Below are 23,692 nucleotides of genomic sequence, written 5' to 3' on the forward strand. Positions count from 1 at the left end.
TCTTTACATTCTTAAAAGACTCATTTTTATACCCTTAAAGGGTATTATAATTTTAGTCAGTAGCTTAGTTGGTTTCCTCTTTTGTTTAAAATAATTTTATCTAAGCTTAGGGAACTTTAAAAACCATGTCAATTTAACTTTAAATATTTACTCTGTTAACTAGATAAAGTTTTCTAAAAGAAAGCCATTGTTAAATCGAACAAAAGCATCAATTTTTAGGTGCTAGCTGTCATTGTTCAATGGCTTTGATCCAGGAAAACCTCAGCATTGTAGTGTGTAATTTCCCTGGGAAATTCGTATAGCTACCACCTTTTAGAAATTGCTCACTGCAAAATATGGTCACGCAATTATCGTCTGCTAATTTGAATGAACCCACCGAATAGCCCCACCGAACCACAAATTTAGATTACAGGCGTGTGTGCTTTTGAACAAAAGGTGTGAATAGAGAACCATTTCTCCTCCCTGGTAACATGGACTAAAAATAGGATAACTGAGAGATCTGCAAATCTAAGATACTTTATACTAACCAAATTTTTATAAAATATAATTATTTTAATAAAAAATAAACTGTTCGAAAGCTTATAAAATCATAAATTCAATTTTAAATACGACAAACCAAAATTGTAAAGCAAAGGATAGTATGTAATGAAAGTTTGAAGTTACTTTTATATATATAATCTCACTGAACGGATCGGACGACTATAACATATAGCTACATACATTGTTCTCTGTCTGTTTATTTATTTTTCACTATCTGAATCTCTCCGTTTTTCTCCCTCTCTCTGTGCCTCTCTAGCCTTGCCTAGCTCTAGGGACATCACTTACTCTCTCTCTCTCACTTTCTCTATTCTCTTTAGTCGGGGACTATAAATAGAGGCACTCCCACCGCACTGGCTTCAGTCTGTCCCTGGCCTCTGCAGTGTTTACATTCCTAGTGATAGTGTTAATGATAGTGATTAGCCTTCAACCTCAAGAATATCACCTGATCATGTGGATAACCAGGAAGAAGCTTACTTTGATGATATAGCCTAATTACCTAATCTCCACTGCGGTAAGTCTTAACCATGACAATTATATCATATTAGTAAATGCTTAAGAAGTTATCAGACTTAGAATCAGCTGTGGCTCTGCATTTAATTTCCACTTAATTACCTTATTGCCATGTACTCAATTACTTAATTTTAACTTAAAGTGATTCAGCAATTTTTGGTTAAGAATCACTTAAAGATAACAGCTTAACTTAACTTTAAATTATTCACAAATATTAATTTCTTACTCTTTAGATAGTTTAAAAACTGCTCCATTATTTCACCCTTTCACAGTATTATAATTTTTGTCAGAAGAATAAGACATTGTGAAGGACTCATTTCCGACCCCATAAATCATATATATTCTTCAACAGCCGAGTCGATCTAGCTATGTCTGGAAGAAAAACAAATTTTTAAAAATTAAAAAAAAAGATAAGGGGTTCCACCGTTAAAATTGTCAAACATTTTTCAAAATAGCATTTTTTTATGTTTTGAAATCCAGTATGCAGATTTGTTAAACTAATTAAAACTAACACAGGAATGTTTTTCGAATTACAATTATTTTAGGATTTTTTTTATAACTATACGAAAGTATATATTTTTAATAATAATAATAATAATTAATATATTTTCCTTTTCCCCATTTGTCTTCATATATAAAATATATTTTTAATTACCATATTACGTATAAGCAACGTATGCAGTTCAGAGTCCGAAGACTTTTTGCTATATTCATATATTTTTATTTTATATTATTGCCCTTTTATATATATCCCCCAAAATATAGAAAAACTATTAATAAATAAAACGCAGAACAGTTATAGTGTTTGGGAGATGAAAGATATTATAGTATAAAGGTTAATTCTATAAACAAATCCACTGCTTTTATAATGCCTACTTCTAAATCCTGCGGACTAGGGAGATACATTCCAAGGGAACATATTTTCCCGACTCATTTTCTTTCGGCTTGCGACTGTTTGCTGTTTTAATAACGTGCATGCTGCGCATTTGGGATAACATCTGAATTTATGTAACGACACGAACGGAAACACAAAAACAAAGATGGCTGCCAGACGGGCGAAACGTGAAAATGGCTGGAGAAAAGCGGGGACAGCTGTGACGGGGGAAAGTGGCGGGGTGAAGAAAACTCAAATGAAAACTGATGCGGATTAGTATTTAAAATAATGTCCTGCAGGGATATAACTTGTCCCCCTCTCAGGCCGTGGGCCTCATTCGGGTTTCTTTGCAGTTTTTATTTTTTCTCACTTGATTTTCTTTTTTTTTGTATTTTGTGTGTTCCTTTTATTTTTCTCCATTTTAATTCCTTCGCAGCGATTTTTCGTTTTTGGGGAATGTTTCATAAAATTTATATTTGCAGATAAGTGTGCTTAAGGAGCGGGCAGGACATTTTTATTACGGGACAATTTACATATTTTTCTTGTTAAAATTCCTTAACATTCTCTCTGTTTTCCCCCCTCAGCTCCCCCCGTCTTTCGTGTCATATGGATTTTCCCCCATTTTCCTGTTTCTGAATTAATGTTAATTTTTATTACACTTACAGTATAGCCCCCCTTTTCTACACTCCTAGAAACCTCCTCAGTCTTCTCATTTAAATTCAAGTTTGTTTGTCTGAGGGAGCAGAAAAGAAAGGAAGAAAAACAAGAAAGAAAATGAGGGAAAATACTGAGGAAATGGCAGAGTCCAGATGAAAATGTTAATAATAAAACAACAAAATCCGAATGAATGCGTTGCAAATCGAAAAATAATAAAAATAGAAGGTACTCTTCCCCCCAACTTATCTGCTTTCTGCAGGACATGCTGTCCCCCCAAGTCGATGCCTCATTATGTATTCCCTGAACAAATTCTATTAATTATCGTTATGTCCTTCTGATGGGTGACCTGCAACAGTAAGAATTCCTGCTGCTCCTGTTCCTGTTTCCTAATAAAAGTTACACGGTGTTTTAATTCCTTCGAGTAAGCTGAATTAATGTGTTTTGAAAACAAATGGACATAGAATGGAAGAAAGCTTTTTCATTGATGCTCAGTAAAACTCAATTAAAAGGGAATCATTAGAATATGATAAAAGATGGAGAACTATAAGATTTGTGCTTAAGTTTAAATAGAGTAGAAAGAGTAGATTTCTTCGTCTGAAGAGTTAATAAAGCAAATATATAGATTTGTGCATTTCCCCTATGTGAAATCCGAAGTTGCTAAATTATTCCCAATTCAATTTCAGATGGCCAAATAAAATCAGAGGCAGCCAACTAAAGAAATTGGACATGTGTACATATGGTGTATGGTACATATGTATTTATATATATATATATCTGCTGGGATCTGCAGAGATGAGCAATTTGTTGTTCTGTCACTGGAGAAAGAGGGAAGCCGTCATAGAAAATTCTAAATGTTTCAATCAACAATTCGCAATATTAAATATTAACGTAAAACTCGAGTGGAGTTGTCTCGGACTGACCCTTTCGATGTCAGACCCAAAAAGGTCATCATGTGTCTGTGAGTACACTGTCCAGCGAGTCGGATTCACACTAATGCGAGTGAGTACACTAAAAATAAGATTATTAAATAGTTTACTTTATTTTTTAGAAGAATATCTAAAAAAGTTCCTAAACAAAGCGGTCAAGAAACAATCCTACATTTACAACTTATAACTTAAATAAAGTATAGCTTCTTCTTGTTCTTTATACTTTGAAAATATAAATCTTTTTTACGAATATTTTTATATTTCTAATAACAACCCACTATTTTTTCCCAGTGTATAGAAGTTGGCAAAAGTAATTTTGGACATTTTTCATCATAAACAGCATCGAGGACGCCTGCTTGCAGTTTGGTATCTCAACCCCTTCTGGGACTTTCCTCCTTGGGCCAGGCTTTGATTTCGAATTGGATTTGAATTTGGAATTTTTGGCTTTCAAGGACCGTCGGAGGTCCGCAGGCTGATTCAGAATCGGAGTTCGAGTTAAATTGGAAATGGCAGTGGAGTACGAGTTGGTCAAGTTGGTCAACGCATAAATATTTCTCTTTGTTCAGGGGCCAAAAAAGAGCATTACGTAGATGTATATATACCTGTGTATCCTTGCTGCTCCTGCACTCATCTCTGGCCTCTCCTGTCTGGAAGACACCCCTCCTGCACCAGCACAAACAAACAAGGAGCAGGAGCAGACTCAGAGATGCTGCAGGAGCAGGAGCAGGGGCAGGAGCAGGAGCTGGGGAGCATTCTTCGGATGGAATGGATGGTCAGATATGAGCAACGGTCGAGTGGTCAAGTCAAAGTTATTGTCATGTCATGTAAGTGCCATCCCCTCCATCTTCTGTTTGGGATTTTCCAATTTCATCTTCCATACAGAACAGAACAGAATCATCCCATTTGGGGGTTTTCCCTTTGCTGTAAAACAATGAAACGAAAATGGTTTGCCACAGGGGAGAAAATGGAAAATATTATTGAATTCAAAAAGTTGAACTTACGATGGTTTTATCAATTAATTAAAGCTTTAACAAAAAAATATTTAAAATTGGAAATAAGTAAATTTTCACCTTGTTATTAAGATATACATATATATATTATATTTTCCAATCTCCTCTATGACTCTTTTCAACCAGATGACGAAGGATATGTACAAGAAACACCTGGTAAAAAAAGTGTCATCAGAAATTCAGTGAAACTTTTCATAAGAGGGATGTTCCAGAAAAGGTTTTTCTTTGGGGGTTTGGGTAAAATGTAAATATCGGTTGTAATGGCCTGCCGCCCCCCCCCCCCCCCCAGGAGGCGGAAAAATCAACTGACCAGTAACTTTGCAACCAACTTTGATGGCATCTTTGTGAAAGTTGAAAGTGACTTAAGTGAAATTTCCACCTCAGGCGGCCCCTTTCCTTCTTCTTTTTTTATATTTTCGAGAGGTCACGCCATGAGCATGAGTAAAAATTAAATTGATTTTCCTGGGACATTGTTCGGACCTGGGAAAAGTTCGTTTTTCTTTTTGATAACCCAATGGATTTTCCTTTTGGGTCTGAGCCTGTGTCGCATATTAAATTGGTGTGCAAATAGTTTTGTGACCCAGCATTCTCTAGACTCTTGTCTTTTGGTTTTTTAGTTTGACTTAACTCAACTTGATAATATTTCTAAAGCACTCAAGAAATATAATCCCTCCCCCTTGTCAATCAATTTAATCTTCCGCTCGTCTTAAGTGACAATTTCGTTTCAATTAAATTATAATTATATCTTTAGCTGAAGCCCTCCATCAAGTTTTCTGACAAACAAAAAAGTACAATTTTCATTTTCACCTTAGTGCCAAAGGACGAGGCGGGCGTTGATAATTCCCCAAAAATTGTGTGACACTTCAAAGTCATTATGAAGATAGCAATCACCAACCCCGGGAACTTTTCCTCAAGGATCCGACATTTCTTCACGCCCAGGCATTCACACCCATCTCCCACCTTCCCATTCCAGGAGCATGGCAATCCGGCAATCCTTCAGGCCCACGCCTCCTTCGTCCTTTCTGCCCTTACTTTACTCAATCCGAATCCGAATCCGGAGTCCGGAGATGGGCCCGGCCACGTCTGTCTACATGCCTACATACCCGCAGCGCTTTTTGATGTAATTTTGGCATAAGCCAAAAAATGTTTCCTTCCTCGAGACGTCTCTGTCTCGAAATGTCCTTGCGCCAGCGAGTGGTTTCCGAAGGCGACACGCTCTGACAAACTCATCAAGGGGAAAAATTAAGAAAATGGCTGCAAATTAAATTTGGAATTGAAATTTTAGCGTTGCGCACATAACTTTATGCCTTCGCTTTGTTATTTTCTTGGAAAGGGTTTTCCTGAGTGGGTGGGCAGGAAAAGTGGGGAAAAGTCGGTAGCTGAAGGCAGGTTGATGAAGACAATTGTAGGTAAAGATTTAATTTAAATTCTATAAATGTTATAATGTACAAAATGGGAATTTTAAAAGATTTATTTATATAAAATTATTAATTTGTCATATTATTTTATTTACTTTCTATTTTATGTGACATTGTGAATATATATTAATTGATAAGAATGCTGTAAGGCTCTTCGGAAGACTTTTCGTTACAATACATTAATTAATTCAAGACAATTTCAAATATTCTGGTTGTTTTCTTATAGGAAAATTTCATATCACTGTGATTTGTTTTATAAATTAAATAATATTTCTTCTATATCTAATTCTACATTCACATTCTTTGAATCAATATTTATCGTTATTTTTATGTGACTATTTTTTCGCCAAATCAATATTTTAATATCTTAGAACGAAGCCAAAATAGCATTAATTATGAATCGGAAAACTTTCCTATATACGTTTTTAATTGGTTAACAAAACAGCATACTCAATTTAAACTTTAGAAAAATTAAATTTTTTCAACCTTTTTTTGAAAAATTTCAAAATCGATTCAGCTGTTGATTCTGATCAAGAATGTATATGTATACTTTATAGACGCGGAAATGACTCCTTCACTGCGTTACAAGCTTTTGCCAAAAATTAAAGTATCCTTCGAAGGGTATAAAACTAAGGTATTGAACATAAAACCCAGAAAAGCAAACAAAAAAAAATTGCCAGAAAATAAGGAAATGGAACCCCTTTACACTGTCCATTCTGTTCGAATTTTCTATAAATTATTTCTCAGATAAAACATATTCTACGTCCCACCACGTGTGGAGAGGTTTTCTTTTTTGTTTGCAATCGGAGAAAAGGCTGCTATGTCCTTCGCTCCCCAGCGACACTTTCTGACCGACGGGAACTGACAGAATTGAAAAATAAGCGACGGGCGAAAGGACCTCCGCAGGAGGAGCAGGGGGTCGAAGGTGAAAAATAAAAAATGGCGTCCAGTCGAGTGCTCAACCTCAAGATTTATAACAAAAGGAGAGAAAAAAATAACGAACAAATGTGGCAGAGGGCGGGAAAGAGCACACGTTAAAATAATGCAAAAGCCGAAGACTAAAAAAAAAAATAAGGAAGAGCACCCACTCACATAAGCAGGGAGTGGAAATGGAAAGGATAAAATTAATTTTTCCTCCTTTATATATATATATTTTTCTTTTTTTTGCCATTTACTTTACCTGCTGCTTTGGGTGGGGGAAAATGGGGTGGCAACATTGCTGACGCTATCAAGGGCCACAAACACATTTAGTTTGCGGCGAATTTGTTTTTGCCTCGCTCCAGGTTTTTTTTTGTTGCTGTCCTTCAGCCATAAAAATGGTAACAAAAAATGTTCAACAAAAAAAATGGAATAAATAAGAAAAAGCCATGAGAAGCAAAAAAAAATTGCGGACAAATAAAAATGGCATAAAAATATTAAACTCACCTGAGAACGCGACTGGGAAAAGTAATGGATAACTGAGTATATAAGGATCTGAGCTCTGAGGAAAGGTATTTCTTACTGATAATCCTAAAATATAAATATATAAATAATTAAATATAAGGTAAACATAAAAATGTTGAAAAAATTTTATTTATTTGAACAACTTGAAGTTTATGCATAATATTTGGACAATTTCGACAACTTTTGATCTCTGTAAAAATTAGTTTTAAAATACTATGTGACTTGTAATCAGTTTTTAATTTCTTGTATTTCTTGAAACTAAAATGTAAATAAATCTAAAATAAAGATAGCTATTAAGTATATTTTAGTCTCTGCTGCTGGGACTATCTCTCCTCCTCAAGATAAAAATTATTTCTGTATCGGATCACGTTCTAAAGCCGCCTCCTTTGAATGGGCGTGTCATTGCCAAGACCTGCACGTAGCCACAGGACTCGTTCTCTTTCTCCCACTTTTATACATTTTTCTTACTATAAAATATCTATAATAAATCTACTTTTAAAAAAAGAAAAACTAAAACACAGAAACCTCGTCAAATAAACCAAAAAGGAAAAATAAAACAGAATTTAATATAAAAAGTGAGGCACATGTGAGAAGTAAAAGAGTCGTGTCCAGTTCAAAGGGAATAAAAAGTGGAAACCAATAAGAGCAATAGCAAAAAAATAAAAAAACACAGGGACTACCGAGATAATCCTGTAAAGGGGACTCCCCTCCCCTTCGCAAAAGGAAACAAAGCAAACCGAGGCGAAGTGAAGCAATAAAAATGAAATGGGACCTCCGGAAATGGAAAGGAGCAGCAGAAGTCTGTCAAATGGGAAATATTATGTCCCCTTGCGGATCAGATAGCCAGAGATGATAAAGGAAAAGGAATGACCTCACCTAGAAACCACCCAGAACTCTTTTTCTTCCATAACTCTACCCCTCACGAACATAAATTGCGCATACGCAGTGTGTGCCGGGTTTGGGGGGAAAATTATGAGAGTGACCGCAGGAATTATGAATAGCTTTCCATTACCTTCCAGCCAATAGAAGGCAAGGCAAGGCAAGGAAGTTATCCAACCAACCAGAAAGGACCTCCATAAACCTGCGCTCGTTGCATAAAGTTATGTGTATATATCATAATCCATAACTCTGCGAACACCCCCGCCAGAGGAGAGTAAAGTCCTGGGTTGGCTTCAAATTACAACCACAAACACAACGGAAATGGGGTTGAAGGTGGGAGGAAAAACAGCCCTTGGTAACACACACACACCACGTTATTTCGCTTAAGTCAACAAAGAGGGGGGCGAAAGAAAAAAAAAACGCAAAAGGAAGCGATTTTTGGGGGTGAAAACCCAAAGTCCGGGGGGAAGGGGGGAAGGGCAGCGGGCACCCTCAATGCCACCCAATTATAACTGTGTGTGTGTGCGTGTGTGTGTGCCTTCGAGGGTGAGCTTATTTCAACTGCGTCGCTTGCTTTTGCCTTTTTTGTTATTGTTTCATTTTTCCCGTTTTCCCTTCGATTTTTCCTTCTATTTATATGTACATATGTACGTGCGCTTGTGTTTATCTTGGGATACAGTCCAAGACATACATATATGTATACACGTACGCACACGAGCGTTCTGGAAAAGTTACTGCGATACGTGCAACATCATAAAAAGGACAAAACAATAACAATAAAAATCATATATACTCATAGCCCAGGATATACCACCCCCTTTTACACCCTGCCTTATGTGTGTGTGTGTGTGTGTGTGTGTGGGTTTTATATGAAAATAAACGAAAACCGTTAAGATATGAGCGTCCCCACAAGGAAAACAGGCCAACAGAAACCCGTCAGCTTTTCTTCGAGTTCGACCGAATCGATGGACACTGCCTTTGGTATAACTTGTTAAGTACACAAGAAATAAAAGCAGAGGGAAAATTAATTATTATTTTTAAATATATATAATAACTTGTATATATAATAAATGATAAAATAAATACATTAATATTGTAACTTAAACTTAAATAATAGTATGACAGAGGCCAAAAATATCTTGACATTATAATTTATTAAATTGATAATTTATATTTTAGTTTTTAACTTTACTTCAACTTGAAATTAAATATTGGTAATTTATGTCATAAACAAGATTATATACTATTCTATTTAAAAAAATTCTGATATCCTTTCCTAGATTTTACAGCTTCTTGAATCAATCTTTGGAAACCCATATGGACCCCTAACAAATATCCTAGAGTCACTTCCTTCTTCCTTAGCTCGTCCTGCGGATGCCTTAAGCCATGTGGCATGTCAGCGCCTCCCTGACTGGACTCCATCGATTTCTTTCAGCCACAAATGAAAACACATTAGACGAACTAAGAACCCCATTTATGAGGAGGAGTTGGAGACGGAGAAGGGCAGAGTGGAGCCAAACAATACGACGTTCGCTGTTTGGCTTGATAAAATGCGTTAAAACGAAAATTAAGCAACACAATTAATGGGCCCGCTTTATCATACAATTTTAATGGCTCAAATAAATTGGCCAGGAACTTGGCCAAGAGTAGAGAATGACCCAAGCCCACACTTTTCCCTTGTTCCTGTTCCTTGAGTTCGTGTACAAGTTTCTGTATTTCCTTGTGGGCCATAAACACATATATGTATAACATATATATATGCATTTATATATTTGACTAGCTTCTATTTTCACGATTCAATTTGGACCTAAGCTTAATTAGTTTCAGGTTGCTGTTCATAGTGTTCGTGGGAGAGGGATTATCCCAATGATAAACTCAGTTAATTGAAGGTCTGTTATTATATCTAGGTCAGGTTTGATTTGTTCTTCCATTAAATTTTATTATAAATGAGCTACTTTTAAAGTAATCTTCTTATTTATATCAAAGTTATCTATTTAACACAAGCCAGTCTTCTGTATGACATCATATTTTAGGACATCACCACCCCATTTCATATATTTCACTTGCAGGAAAAAGAAAAATACCCACAGCTTGGGACTGGCCAACATTGTTATAAAAGTGCAAACAAACATGGCCGGCAAGTCGAAGTGGAGTCTCGATGGGTGGCACTGGACCGACTCCCATCCTTCCAACCGAACTCAATCCGAACCAAACTAAACAGAAACGAGTCCACAGTCCTGACCAGAGCGAGGAGCCAGGATCCAGGAGCAGCGGCCGCAGAAATATTCAAGGAGGAAACGCGCATTTTTTTTTTTTTTTGCCCAAAGCCACCCACCAGAGATGGGAAAGGGTATTCAATTTATTTAATAATTAAAAAAGACTACCTAAAATAATAAAAAATTGAGTGATTTATAAATTATAAGGATTTTTAAGGCACTTGAATATATTTTTTAAAAGATGCATGGCAAATTCTTAGGCACAAATTGAAGTGTCCTATTTTTTTTAGCCTGTAAAATGCTTTAAAATTCAGAATTTGTATAAATATTTGGAACTTTTTAAAAGATGTATACTTTTTTTGTGGTGCATATAATTGAATTTTAATATTTTTATTCAAGTTGTTCTTCATTGTAAAGCTAAACCTCCTTTAAATTGATTTTAAGCTCCTGTGGCTCTAATAAGTATGCTATACTTTCAGAAACAGAAGGACACTTTTTGTATAGGCGGACATTGCCTTTAAATTTGTTTTTAAAAGCAAGGAAATACCAAATTAAATTGTACAAGATACTAAATAATACTATGGTACTAATACAACCAACTATAATATCTGGTAACTGCTCATCACTGTCCAGGAAAAGCGAGAGAGATGGAAAACTTCTGCTCATGGGGAGAGAGCGAGCCAACAAAGCGAGAAATTATGAAGCTGAAGACGTGGGGGGGTGCTACGGGGAAGGAAGTGGGGTTGAGAAGGTAGAAGGTGGTTCCATGGGTGGCTCCGTGGGTGGCTCCGTGGGTAGTCCCCTGGCCAGCTTAGTGTACAGGACACCGTCGACCTGAGCAAAGGACAACGGAATAACAAAAGGAAAAGCGACGCGGACACACACACACAGCGACACTGGAAAAAAAATGAGAAACCGTGTGGTCCTCGGGGCTCGGAAAAATAAATCGCTGGACATTAAAGCCTGTAAGTGCGAGAAAGACAGCATGTTGCCGTAAGAGAGAGACAGGGATGGAGGCAGAGCTGACCAAGCAAGACAGAGTAAGAATGAGAGCCAAACGAAATAAAAAATTGAATGAAATATTTTTATAACCACACACACACAAACACATAGTGGACACAGCAAGGAAATAGAGAAAAAATATATAAGGAACCAGAGAGAGAGAGAGAGCAAGAGGGAGACAGACACTGAGAGAGAGAGGGAGATGTCCTGAGCTGAAGGATATTGATGGGGCGCAACAGTAAAAGGAACCCAAAGAGAAGAAAAAAGCAGCGCCGACTTGCTTATCAAATATGAAGGAACCGAAAGTGGGTCGAGGTTTTGGGTGGTGGATATCATAAAAGCCATGAGCTCACCTTGCCAGGAGGAGGGGGAAAAGGAGGAGCAGGAGCAGCAGGAGGAGGAAGGATATTGAGGATATCTGGGTGGCATTTTTGGGGGCGTCGCACCCGAGGGTAGTTTGGGTCGAAAGTTTTATGGATGCCCGATGCCACGACAGGTGGTCAGAGCACGCCCACTAAAAAAAACCCCCATCCAGGTGCTGCCCTTTTTTTCCGGTCTTGCACATATTTTATTTCAGTATTTTTATACACAGAAGAAAATATATACATATATTTGAAATAAATATAAAGAGAATATTTATATAAGTTAGAAAAGGATAAATAATAAATTAAAATTTTATACAAACAATTGTTAATGTTAGTTTAATAAAAGTTTTATTTTTTAGAAGTTGTCACATTATCTAACTAATAGTCTCTTTTTTACTGATAAAGCTAGCAGAACTTGGTAACTTCTTGAATTCCTTTAATATAATATTAAGCTTAAAAAAGAATTAATAAATAAAAAACATAGATTAACCTGTAAGCCAACTTTAAAAAGGTTCATAAATTCATTAATTTCATTTAAATATTACTTGCTTTTACTGACCTAGTTACTAACCTTTCTTTTAAAATTATATTTAATCATATTTAGCATTTCAACAACAACAATAATACATTTAGTGAAAAAAACCTTTTTACTTATACATAAAACAAAATTTGTTTCGGTGTTGTCATAAAAGCTGGATACAAGAAGGATCGAATGGGAGCTGAAACACGTGCGGATAATAAAAAATGTTTTACTTTTCAATCGACCAATAATATGGCGTTCAATGGACAGGCCAAACGTGCTAAACCCATAACAAAGGACCACCCCCCGAAGGACTCCACAAAACCCCAACCCAAACATCCTGACCACCTACACATACATAGCTAGAGGGATGAGAAAGAGATCCTTACACACACACACACACTCACGTACGTAGTTCAATCATCGTTAAAAAGAATTTCATTTTGAAAAATGCCAGAACTTCAATAAATTATATTGCTCTCTCACAGCAGGGGGCCGAATGGAGGAGGTCGGTGGGTTATCGAGGATGTGGCCAGCGGTTCGGCTTCCTGGCCACCTTCGCTATCATAACCACAATACAAAGAAATTGGGTGGGCAAACAAAATAAAAAAGAATAAGAGGATGCTGTGGGTATCCGTAAGATACCCGGGTGCGGACAGGTGAATCAGGTCATCGGGGGAGGGGTGAGAGGTGAGGAGAGGAGAGCTTCGAGGATGAGCAGCCGGAGCCAATGGCATCCTGAAGCGTCAGCGTCTCCAGCTGCCCGCTCGATGGTTATTGGTTCGCGTTGCAGTAATATAATATACACACTCACCGGACTCACACACACACACCCAAGAGATGTGTGTGGAATAAAAATTGTGAAAAAAAACCGGGAAAAAATGCTGAGAAAAAAGCTGAGGAAAAGCCATAGAAAACTATTGGAAACAGAGAAGGCGAGAGAGACCGAATGGTGCAGATTTTAACTCAACTTTGTTGCAACGCGACATTTTTCCAATGGCAGTGGGTGGGGTTTGGAGGTGCAACCGGGTGGCAATTGGGTGGAGGTAAGTGGGTGCAAAAGGGGGCAGCCGCCATTGTCATAATGACGCGCATTCCGGTGCACTTGGCTACGGATTGCCGTATCCTTTGTGTCCTTTTCCCGGCATTCGCTAATTAAGTCATGGCATGCCACCAGCCCACAAACTTGCACTGAAAGAAAGATCTAAGGGATCTAAATAGTTTAAGAAATTGCTATTTATAATAAAGGATTTAAAAAAAAATGAAATAAACCTTGAATCATTAGAGAGAGTTATATATATTTCGTTTAGAAATATAATAATATGATATAGTTAGGGAAGAACTTTTCATATATTTTACCAATTCTAAACAGGTTCTTCATATTTATTTATTTATAATATTTAGTTATGCCTTAAAACATGATTATGGAAAAGGGTTAAAACATCTCAAAGCCTTATCACTTTCCCCTCCCTCTAAACCAAATCTCATCAAATGATATGACAGGGGAAATCTTTCACCCAGAGAGTGTGTGTGGATTTCCCCAAAGAAGCTAATCAGGCAAACCTAACGAAATTTGCCAGGAAAATCCGTCAAAGTCAGGAGCGTTTGGCCCGCGGCATTCAGCGTATAGGCCATTAGCCTATAAAAGCGCCCACACATGTCTGCTGAAGGTCCTTGAGGCACAGGAGCACTCGGCACATTGTCATCGTCATCATGGTATCGGTATCCACAGGGATATCATCACCATCATCATCATTTCTGATGACAGAATCTGTCAGGACTTGTGATGAAAAAACAGAGATTTTTTTGGCTACAAGTAAAATAGGCTTTTAAAATATTGAATTCTATTTTTGGATACAGGAAGAGTTGATAAATAAGTAATATAAATAGAAAGCATTTTGCCAAGGAAGTTATGTTTAGGATACAGCTGATCTTGAAATTTTTAATATTTCAGAAAAAGGGAGATTAATATTCCAGATTTTTAATCAATAAATAAGGCAATAATTTACCTAGAAACCTTCACAAAAAAAAAATATTTATATATTTGAAAGATATCTTTGATTTACCTTTTTTTTCTACCCAATTTTCTGACAACACTGACATCGAAAAGAGTGAAAAAAGGGAAATCTGATACTTTGCCGAAGAAAAACGCGTCAAACTTTTGGCAGCCGCTGGCTCAAAAAAAAAGGAGGTATGAGGGTGGATTTCTAAAAAATGTGTTGCATGTTTATTTGAAAAATCGCTAAAGGATAACTAAAGGATTCCCCTAAGGGTATTTCGCAAGCTCGAGTGATTTGTTTGCGAATTTACATACACACTCTTTATCATCCCCGCCCATGTCCCTGGGTGTTTTCCAACTCGTTGATCAGGCTCCCCCACATTTTCCTTTTCTTTTTTTTTCCTGGTAGCCACCTTATCCCACTCAATGCGGCTGCGGCAATAATTTTGCATAACGAATAAGTTGAATAAGTAAAGGTATCCAAATTGAATCAGTGCCGAATTGAATCTTCCCCCGGGCTCCCCGTGTTAAGTGGCAAATTCAATTTTCCCTGGCAGGTTTTCAGCTCCAAGTTGACATTTATGAGAAGCCATTTTCTCTGTTCTCTGTATTGATTTCCATTTGCCCTTGAGCCAAGTGAGGGGAAGAGTTCATACAATCCCCAAATGGCAGGATCATTAACTAACCTGCCCCCCTCCGAAGTCAGTAAATAATGTAATTTATGAATTACAATTAAAAATACATGCTGAGGCAGGGATCAGGATGGGCCACATGTGTCTGCCCTTTTTTGGGGGTGGTTCCCCTCGACTTTTCATGCTTTTGCTCATCAGTCCTTGTTCCTATCCCTGGTCCAAGTTCTATAGTCCGGCAGCTGTAATAAAACTCCCCATTTGGTCATTTGGCAATTATCCCGATAAATTAGCAGCAGGACAATGGCACAAACGAGTCGCGTCGCGACCCACCCACTAATATTCCACCTCCTCGGCTATTTCTGGAAAAACCAGACAAGGGTTGAAGGAAAATTCGGAAAATTCGAGTCCATGAACTGGCTTGGAGTTTATACGGATTAAATTCGTAACTTTTGTGGGTTAATGGAAAGTATTTTTAATTGTTAGAATAGTTATTGTTAGTTTCCTTCAAAAAGGTGTGAGGTATTTTATGAGACATTTTATTTTATGATCTTAAGTATATATCATATATTTATTTAGTAATTTCGGTGCTTTTGATGATTTTTTCATTTAACTAAACTAGATTATAACCCAAGTGTTGGACTATATTTAAGGCCAAAAATCCTTTTATTAATTAACAAAAGTTAAAAAATATTTATAGTTTACAAACCCACAAATTAAATCAAAGAACCTAAAATTCTTTTCCAACTGCAACTCTTTCTGAAAACAATATTTTATATTGGTTTATATAGAAACTGACCACAAAAAAAAAAAAAAAAAATCTCCTCCTATCATATTCATTTTCTTTTTTTGGGAGTAGTTTTGCAGGTGTGGAAAATCGGCTTTTCAGGTTAACAAAATCAACTTGGCAGCGAATTAAAAACGAACTGAAAAGGGGGGGGAACAACTAGCAAAAACAGGCAGAAATGCAAACAGAATACAGGGCAGGAAAAGCTTTTCGGAAAAATGCAAAATAAACGGGAAAAGCATTGGAAAAACCGAGGCCAGCGAGCGTGTAAAAAGCCTCACACACAAACTCAATCAATCAACGGACGGGAATGAAGCGCGTATACGCAGTGTTGTCCATGGCCAAAGTAACAAATGAACACACACACAGACACAAACACAGAGGCACAACAAGGACTCCGACTGCAGCGCAAATACACACTCACACACACACACACACACTCGCACAGTAAGGCTCAGGTTGTTAGTCGCTTGTTTCGCACTGCTTGCCAAATACCACAAAATCTATTTCGATTCGCAATCAAAATCCCAAATTCCATTTGTACTATGACGATGCCCGGAGAATGGACAACGGACTCCGGGAAAGTGTGTGGTGTGTGTGTGTGTGTGTGTGTGTGTGTGTGTGGAGTAGGCCGGAGAGACTGCGATTGGAAAATCGTGGCCAACTTGTGCTTGAGTGCTTTCGTTTGTATTTAGTGGTGGACTTAAAAATACAGAGGCGGTCCCCAATCCACATCCATTCGATCCTGGCCAGGAAAAGCGTTGGTGCACCCACAAAGGCCGTGGCCACAAAACGCATCCGGCGCTGACGTTGAACGATGAGTCGCCGCTGAATGGTGGACGCACTCGTCCCATTTCCACCTCCTATGTAGATATCCTATGTCCTATGTCCTAGGCCTATTCCAAGCACTCGAAAAAAAAACCCTAGAAAAAAAAATGTATTCTTATTGATATTCTTTTTGTTTGTAATATAAAATAATATAACTTGCTTAATTCATTACTAATAGATAGTAAATAATAGCAGAGAATTTCATTCAGGGTTTGTTAAAACATTTAAAAAGAGGTTTAAAAATAAACAACAAAAAGAAAACTTAATATACAGCTATCTATTTATCTTATCTTGTATAAAATTACTGAGGACTACTATTAAAATTTAAAAAAGCTTATTAAAATGAATATATATGTATATATTTTTTAAAACATTGCATACCTTTGGCTCAACATTAATGGCTTTTAAAACATTTAGATTAACGTTTTATTACCTCTTATTATAAATTTACAGGGTACTATAATTTTACTCAAAAGTCTTCTAGGCAGTGAAGTAGTCATTTTCGATATATATTCTTAATCAGCATCTAAAACCGAGTTGATCTAGCCATGTCCGGTTGAAAAAAAAATTGTGATATTTTTTCGAAATTTTTGTAAAAAATGATTTTTGGCTAAGTTATAATGCCATTTATTTAACTTTTATTGATTTTTATGTTTACTTGTATTAAAAGCAAACATTCTGTTAGAATACATTAATTTTTTACCCTACAATTGTACATTTCTTACACATTTTATATACCCTATTTAATCACTATATATTTCCCAATCCCCTCTTCCTTGTACCGTAACTTTCCAGTGTATCCTGTTTGGTATCCTTGCCCACCCCGCCCTGTCCAGCAGTTGTCCATTCAGCTGCCATGTTTTCCAATTTTCGGCGCACTGCGTTGCATTCAGATTCGTTCAGATGCAAAAGCAACCCAAAAAACGAAGAGGGGCAAGGGAGAGGTCTCCTCATCGTTGCTGGCTTTTCCCTGAAAATTTAGTCATTGTTCGCGAAATTGCTTATAAACGCCGCGGCCCCCTGTTTTCCAGGACTGCCTGCCTGCCTCACTGACCGAACTCAATCTGACCTGCCATGTCGGCGCTTTAGTTAGGAGAATACTCCTCCAGGGAGCAGATGGCAACGGGGAGCAGGGGAACCTGATTGCAACACGCTGGCTTTGGTGTTGGCTTTGGCTTTGGCGGTTGGACGACCGCAGCGAGCCGCTTTTTGATCGCCGGGGTGGCAAAGTAAAAATATTATTGCACTCTCGCGGCCTCAACCCCCCACCGAAAAAAACAAAAAAAAAAAATATATAGTAGGGGGTTTCCCCAGAGTGGGTCAGGATACACACTGGACTCCTGCTCCTCCTGCTCCCTGGAAATAGACCACTCGCGGCTCATCGCGAGCTTAGTCGCCTGGAAATTTTGTAAAATTAACAAAACGATTGAGTGGAAGATCCACTTGGGGGCTCTTATGGGGACTCACACATAAAAGAGCCTTGGATGGATGTTACTACAGAGTAGTAGTAGGTTTGGGTATATCAAAAAAAAAAAGAGAAAAAGAAGAGCTCTTAAATGCTTTCAAACAATTCTTAATTGGCTCTCTTTTTGAAGATAAGAAACTGAATGAAGAGTGTATCAATTCTCTTGTTTTCTCTTATCAAACTGCAATCTATAATTATGTTTATAAAATAATAATAATAATCTTTCCCACTTGATTACTCCAAGAGCTAGAAAAGGTAAATGAGCTCAAAGTATATAGCTTTTGCAATTACTTTATAATTAATTAAGCTTTAGAAGTTATAAATATTGAAATTGCTAAATTTATACAACAATTTAAACAATTGCCAGTTTACCTTTGATACTCTCATCCCTCCGTAGGGACCGCCACACTCGCGATAGATTTCACCTCTGCGGTCGGTTCTTGCACCAGCACCTTGTTGGGCAGCAGATGCTTCAACGGTTCCAAAATGCGTGCCTGTTCCAGGTAGGTGAGCTGCTGCTGCTCCAACTGTAGCAGACTTATGCCCAAGTGGACGGTGAGAGACTGCGGCGGAAAGACTCCATGGACGCAGCGCTGCACGTAGGGCACCAGGTCATAGGCCAGGCACGAGCACAGCCGGATGAACGCTTCTCGTTCACTGCCTGCAAAGGCCTGCTGTTCCTGCCTATAGAAGGCCAACACGCGCTGAGCAGCCAATTGCAACGAGTGCTGCAGACAGTGGGTGACATCAGTGGCCAAGGCAAGTGGGGCACATAGGCGCAGCTCGTTTAAGGCTCCGAGGTAACCATTGCAGAGAGCGGCCAGCGGGTAAAAGTCCAGCAATGTCTCCGGTGGTGCAAAAGACTCTTGCTCGGGATCCACATGCTTGCGGGAATGCGAGTGCAGAGACCCCTTGTTGATCAGCGTGAATTTGTCCAGCTCCCGCTCGAACTGTTCGTTTACCTGCTGCACAGTGGTTTCAAAGCGCCGCCGGATGACGCCCACAAAGATCGGCGCCATGAGAGCACGGAAATCGGCGCCCACGCGGCTGAAGGAGAGCCCAAAGTACATGCACTGGCCCAGCACGGTCTCAATGGAGCCCACTCCCAGCTGCAGATCACGCTCCAGAGTCTCCAGAAAGGCGTTGATCTTATTATGAAGCCAGGCCTGAAAGAGCCGATCCCCGTTGCAGCTGACGCCCTGCAGCGGCTTAAGGCTGGTCTTCCCTGGGCCCTCTTCTTCCGGAAAGATGGCCCGATACTGGGTAATGATATTGAATAGGTTTATCCTTGTGATTTCGATTGTTTTGGTCAAGTGTTGTTGGGCTGAAATATCGAGAAGAGGATATAAATAGGAACTGTTAGGGATAATTTTCTCCCCAACTCACCATCTCCTGTAGGAATTGCCTCCAGGCAAGAGGTGAGCCAGGCATCTCGGGCCTGCAGGAACTTCAGGCGCAGCTCGTTGTCTCCAAAGGCCTGCATTCGGCGCAGATAACCCACAATCTGGAGGCACTTGGGCAGCTGCAGGTCGGTGCGCAGCTGAGCCACCAGTTGCACTAGCATTGTGTGCCACAGGGCCTCCACCGAGCGAACAATGCTCTGAAATGCCATGAATTTGCTTGAATATAATATTTAATCTATCCAAGAAAACCCACCTTAACCACCGGAATGTGTCCCTGGTGCTGGCCCAGGCGCGTGGCATAGGCGGCCAGTTCGAGAGCCTCCTCGTAGCGGCCTTCGCGTATGCAACGCTCCATGAGCTGCGGTAGTTCCAGCACCTCCAGCAGCTGGGCGTTCTTCTGCAGCGTGATGGAGTTGAGGCGCCGCTGCTCGTTTAGCTCGGCGGAGTCCTGCAGAAAGCGCTCGCATTGGATGCTAAGATCCGGTAGCTTGCCGACCAGAGTGTCCAAGTGCTGCTCCGAGCGCAGGAACTCGCTGAAAATGGACCTCGAGTTCTCCGCGGTGGTAATGAAGGTTTTGTAATTGGAAATAGCCAAATCCTGCGTCTGCTCCAGAATTGTGCGGGCTTCCTCAGCCAGCCGCGTTTGCTCCTTCTTCAGTTGCTCCACCTTGCAGGTGCCCAGTTTGGCCAAATAGTTGTCCAGCTCCGGATTGCCACGCAGATTGTCTGTGGAGCGGATATGGAAAAATAAAGGTTACCTATTGATTCTGGAGATTCTAAGCCTTCACTTACCTGGCACACCATCGGGAAATATTAGTTTTAGCACCCGCTCATTCTCCAGATCCATTTTGTCCGGAAAATCCATCGTTTTTTTTAGTTTTCAAAGAAATAATTGTGGTTTTACCTTGAGTTTGTTTTTCGATAAGGGAAACAGCTGTTTTTCTATCGAATAAATTTTAAAAACATCCGATACTTATCGAGTGTTAGAAGTAGAAAACTCGCTACATAACGTAATAAACAGTGTAACAAAAGCTAACTGCTATGACACTCGACCGCCAAAATTTAAATCGAAAAACTAATTATTTCACACTACTTATAAGTGAGAGAATCCAATTAAGCTGCTTCAATGGCGTAAACCTGCTTCCCAGACGGAACCGTAAACGCTCTTAATATATTTTTAATGCCACTTTCACTAGCTTTGGCCTAAATATCCAAGTGCGAGAGTAAATTGCAATGGGAAGCAGACAAAAAATGGGAACTGGAAATTTGGATCTATTTACTAAATTGCTTTTCAACTATAATTACATATAAAAATAAAGGAGTCATAAAGTAGAAAGCCTCGAAATAAATTGTAAACCAATAAATAAGTATAAGTAAAGCAAACACTATTTTTAATTTACAATAAATAAATAAATAAATCATTCATGATCTTCTTCATGATCTTTTATATAATAATAATAATAATTATAATAATAATAGTTACTGTAATTGTTTACCAATATACATTCTGTATACCATTTTACAGATTTCGCAATCCAAAATAATTTGGCAAACGCCAGCAAAGAACCCGTTTTGTGTCCAGAAAAGTCCACGGGAAGCGGGGCAGTGCCGGGGAGGACCACCCACTCCACAACTGGACCCGAAAGTCGGTCCACCGGTGGCGCAATACTTACTGAATGGAGAACTTCGTGCCAATAGGAAACGGAGGATGACGAAGGAGCTGCAGTAAGACAAGACTGATCGTGCCGGGTCTTGTGGGCGGAGATGGGGCAGCAGTGGGCGGTGGGCGGCGGACAGTGGGGCGTACCCAACGGGGTGGGGGGTGGGTGTGCGAGAACATAATAAACACACAACGATAATTAACAAGCCGCTTTCAACAGTTCACTGATGAGTGCAAGGCGAGGGTAGTCAAAGGAATTTCATGGAATATTTTTAAATAAATTATAAAATTCGTTTTTAATTTATTTGAATTGTAAAATAAAAATAAATATTATATTTCAAAGGACAATAAAAAAAATTGAAGTAATTTATTTATAAGTAAATATATACTAGAATGAGAGTAAGTTCATTTCGATTTTATAGAAATTACATACATATATATTTCTTAAGCTCAAAATATTTATTATATTTTCGCTCATTTTAATTCCAAGTATATATTTTCTTCGTTCAATCAGCTGACAACTTGTTGAATCGACCCTCGCCGAGTGTGCCTGGGCTCCCGTCGCAATCAAGCTTCGAAGATGCGCGCCAAAACAAGCTCTCGTCGCGACGTCTAATCCCCGGCTGCAGATGGAGCAACAACAACATAGGCAGCGCCAGCAAATGAATCAAAACAAAACCCAAACAACAACAAATGTTCGGGTCCACTACTGACCTACTAAGCTGCGCCGCGACGCACTCAGCTCCATCATCATGTTGTTGTTGTTCTTATTGCTGTTAAGAAGAGGGGGCTTTTGGTTCGGCAGTGCTCGGCTCGTGCACCCGAAGCCACTGTTGCAGCTTCGGCTCTGGAGTTGCGTGTGGCGCTTTTTCTTGTCGGTGTGTGTGACTACTCCTCTTCTTTCTCGCTTTTTAATGCCCATAAAGAAAGTATATTGATTTGTAAGAGAAGTTTGTAAGGAAGAGCCAAGTAAATTATTTCTTAGCCTAAGTCAACAATTAAACAATAAAGAAGTTAAAGTTTATATACCCTTAAAGCTTGCACTAGGATCAGAGGGTCGAATATTAAATCGATTATAACTAAGCCAAAAATGCAATAATTTCAATTCGGAAAGCTGTTCTGTGTTAGTTTTTACATTGTTTATAAATCTGCATACTCAATTTCAAATTCAAATTTTTTCCAGATTTTGACAATTTTAACGATGTAACCCCTTATAAAATTGAGCAAATTTTAAACATTTTTGGAAAAAAAAATAAATTTTGCCCGGTCATAGCTAGATCGAACCGGATATTAATGCTGATCAATAATACATTTGGTTTATAGGGTCGGAAATGACTTCATCACTTCCGATTTCAATTATAAAATTCTGCAAGGGTACATAAATTATAAATTCGAAGTATACTATTGCAATATTTTGTTATTAATATTTATATAATATATGTATTTATTATATATTACATATTATAATATATATTTTAATTATAGTCTTATGGCTTGTATTGAAACGATTGAGTCTGCAAGGGTATTCAATTTATGGCTTCTAAAAGTTCGCTTTTTGACTTGTTTTTTTTTTGCGATGGGTCGTTTTTCAGCGTTTGTCGTCGACGAATAATAAATAAGAAAAAGTTTTCCTGCAAAAGCAAACCAAAAGGCAAAAACAAAAGCAACATGAGTCGTAAAAATAAAAAGCGTTTTCGCTGGCGCACAGAGCTGAGACCCATCGATGGATCGCTTAGCCTCTCTCTCTCTTCCTCTCTTGCAGAATTTGTCTGTTTCTGCACCGGAAATAAAAATGTTTAAAAAATATATAAAATGAATTATATTTAACAGATCTTTAATATAAAACATACTTGATCTATAAAGAAATATAGTTAAGCTTGGAGTTATAAACTTGTAACAGAAAAACACGAAATATTTTGGATACAACTTGTAGAAAAATAAATTAAATAAATAACTACTAATAACAGTGCTTTCTATTTTTATATTATATTATTTTTCTTGTTATATAATAATATTAATAAAGGGTAGTATACTGACTTCAAGTAAAATCTTAAAATTTAACATATATTTCTAAAAGTTGACCCAAGTCCTAAGCTACAAACAATTTTACAAATGTCTCTAATTTTTTCTTCGAGTGTAAGGGGAGAAAGAGAGAGAGGGAGGCCATGGCTCGACAGCGGGACTTGGAGCTTGAGCCGCCGCTGCTGGCGTCGCAGTTGCAAACGTGAGTGCGGAGCGTGTGAACGTGATTTTCGGTTTTTCGCTGCAGCTTCTCCCTCGATTTCCTCGGTTTCCTACGGAGCGGTGGGAAAAGCCCACCCGAAAACAAAGGAAAATAGGAAAACAAAAAAATTAGAAACAACAGAAGCGGGACCCCAAAAGGTCGCGGCAACTGCATACGATTTGCAGCAGTGTGGAAATATGGATTTTACCACTAATTTTCATAGCCCCGAGAAGAGAGTGTGTGTGCGACGAGTGTGAAGTGAAACATTGCCAAATCCTTTGACAGATTTCTATTTGCCAGCTATTTTGCATTCGGCAATCGGCCTTTTTTGGCATTT

At 38.4% G+C, this 23,692-nt stretch overlaps 1 protein-coding gene and 1 long non-coding RNA gene across 3 annotated transcripts; both read right to left on the reverse strand.

The window, feature by feature from the left end:
* Positions 1–15,438: 15,438 nt before the first annotated feature.
* Positions 15,439–20,499, reverse strand: Cog8 (conserved oligomeric Golgi complex subunit 8). Of its 2 annotated transcripts, XM_086831125.1 has the most exons (5): positions 20,264–20,499; positions 19,725–20,197; positions 19,455–19,668; positions 18,441–19,392; positions 15,439–16,698 (listed from the first exon to the last, which is right to left on the reverse strand). In XM_086831125.1, exons 1-4 carry the CDS (start codon positions 20,334–20,336, stop codon positions 18,452–18,454), a joined length of 1,701 nt encoding a protein of 566 aa, XP_086687251.1. In that variant the 5' UTR covers positions 20,337–20,499; the 3' UTR covers positions 15,439–16,698; positions 18,441–18,451. The 2 variants fall into 2 exon arrangements, with proteins under 2 accessions (XP_086687251.1, XP_086687250.1); XM_086831124.1 differs by lacking the exon at positions 15,439–16,698 and having other exon boundaries at positions 18,344–19,392; positions 20,264–20,498.
* A 2,599-nt stretch (positions 20,500–23,098) lies between these two features.
* LOC147644038 (uncharacterized) lies at positions 23,099–23,646 on the reverse strand. The gene is made up of 2 exons (XR_015271267.1): positions 23,564–23,646; positions 23,099–23,425 (listed from the first exon to the last, which is right to left on the reverse strand). It is a non-coding gene; the product is annotated as an uncharacterized LOC147644038 (long non-coding RNA).
* Between the last annotated feature and the right edge of the window lie 46 nt (positions 23,647–23,692).

The sequence above is a fragment of the Drosophila serrata genome, unplaced genomic scaffold (genome assembly GCF_035046125.1).
Source record: "Drosophila serrata isolate PLE 108 unplaced genomic scaffold, ASM3504612v1 contig_240, whole genome shotgun sequence".
In the NCBI taxonomy this organism is placed as follows: domain Eukaryota; kingdom Metazoa; phylum Arthropoda; class Insecta; order Diptera; family Drosophilidae; genus Drosophila; species Drosophila serrata.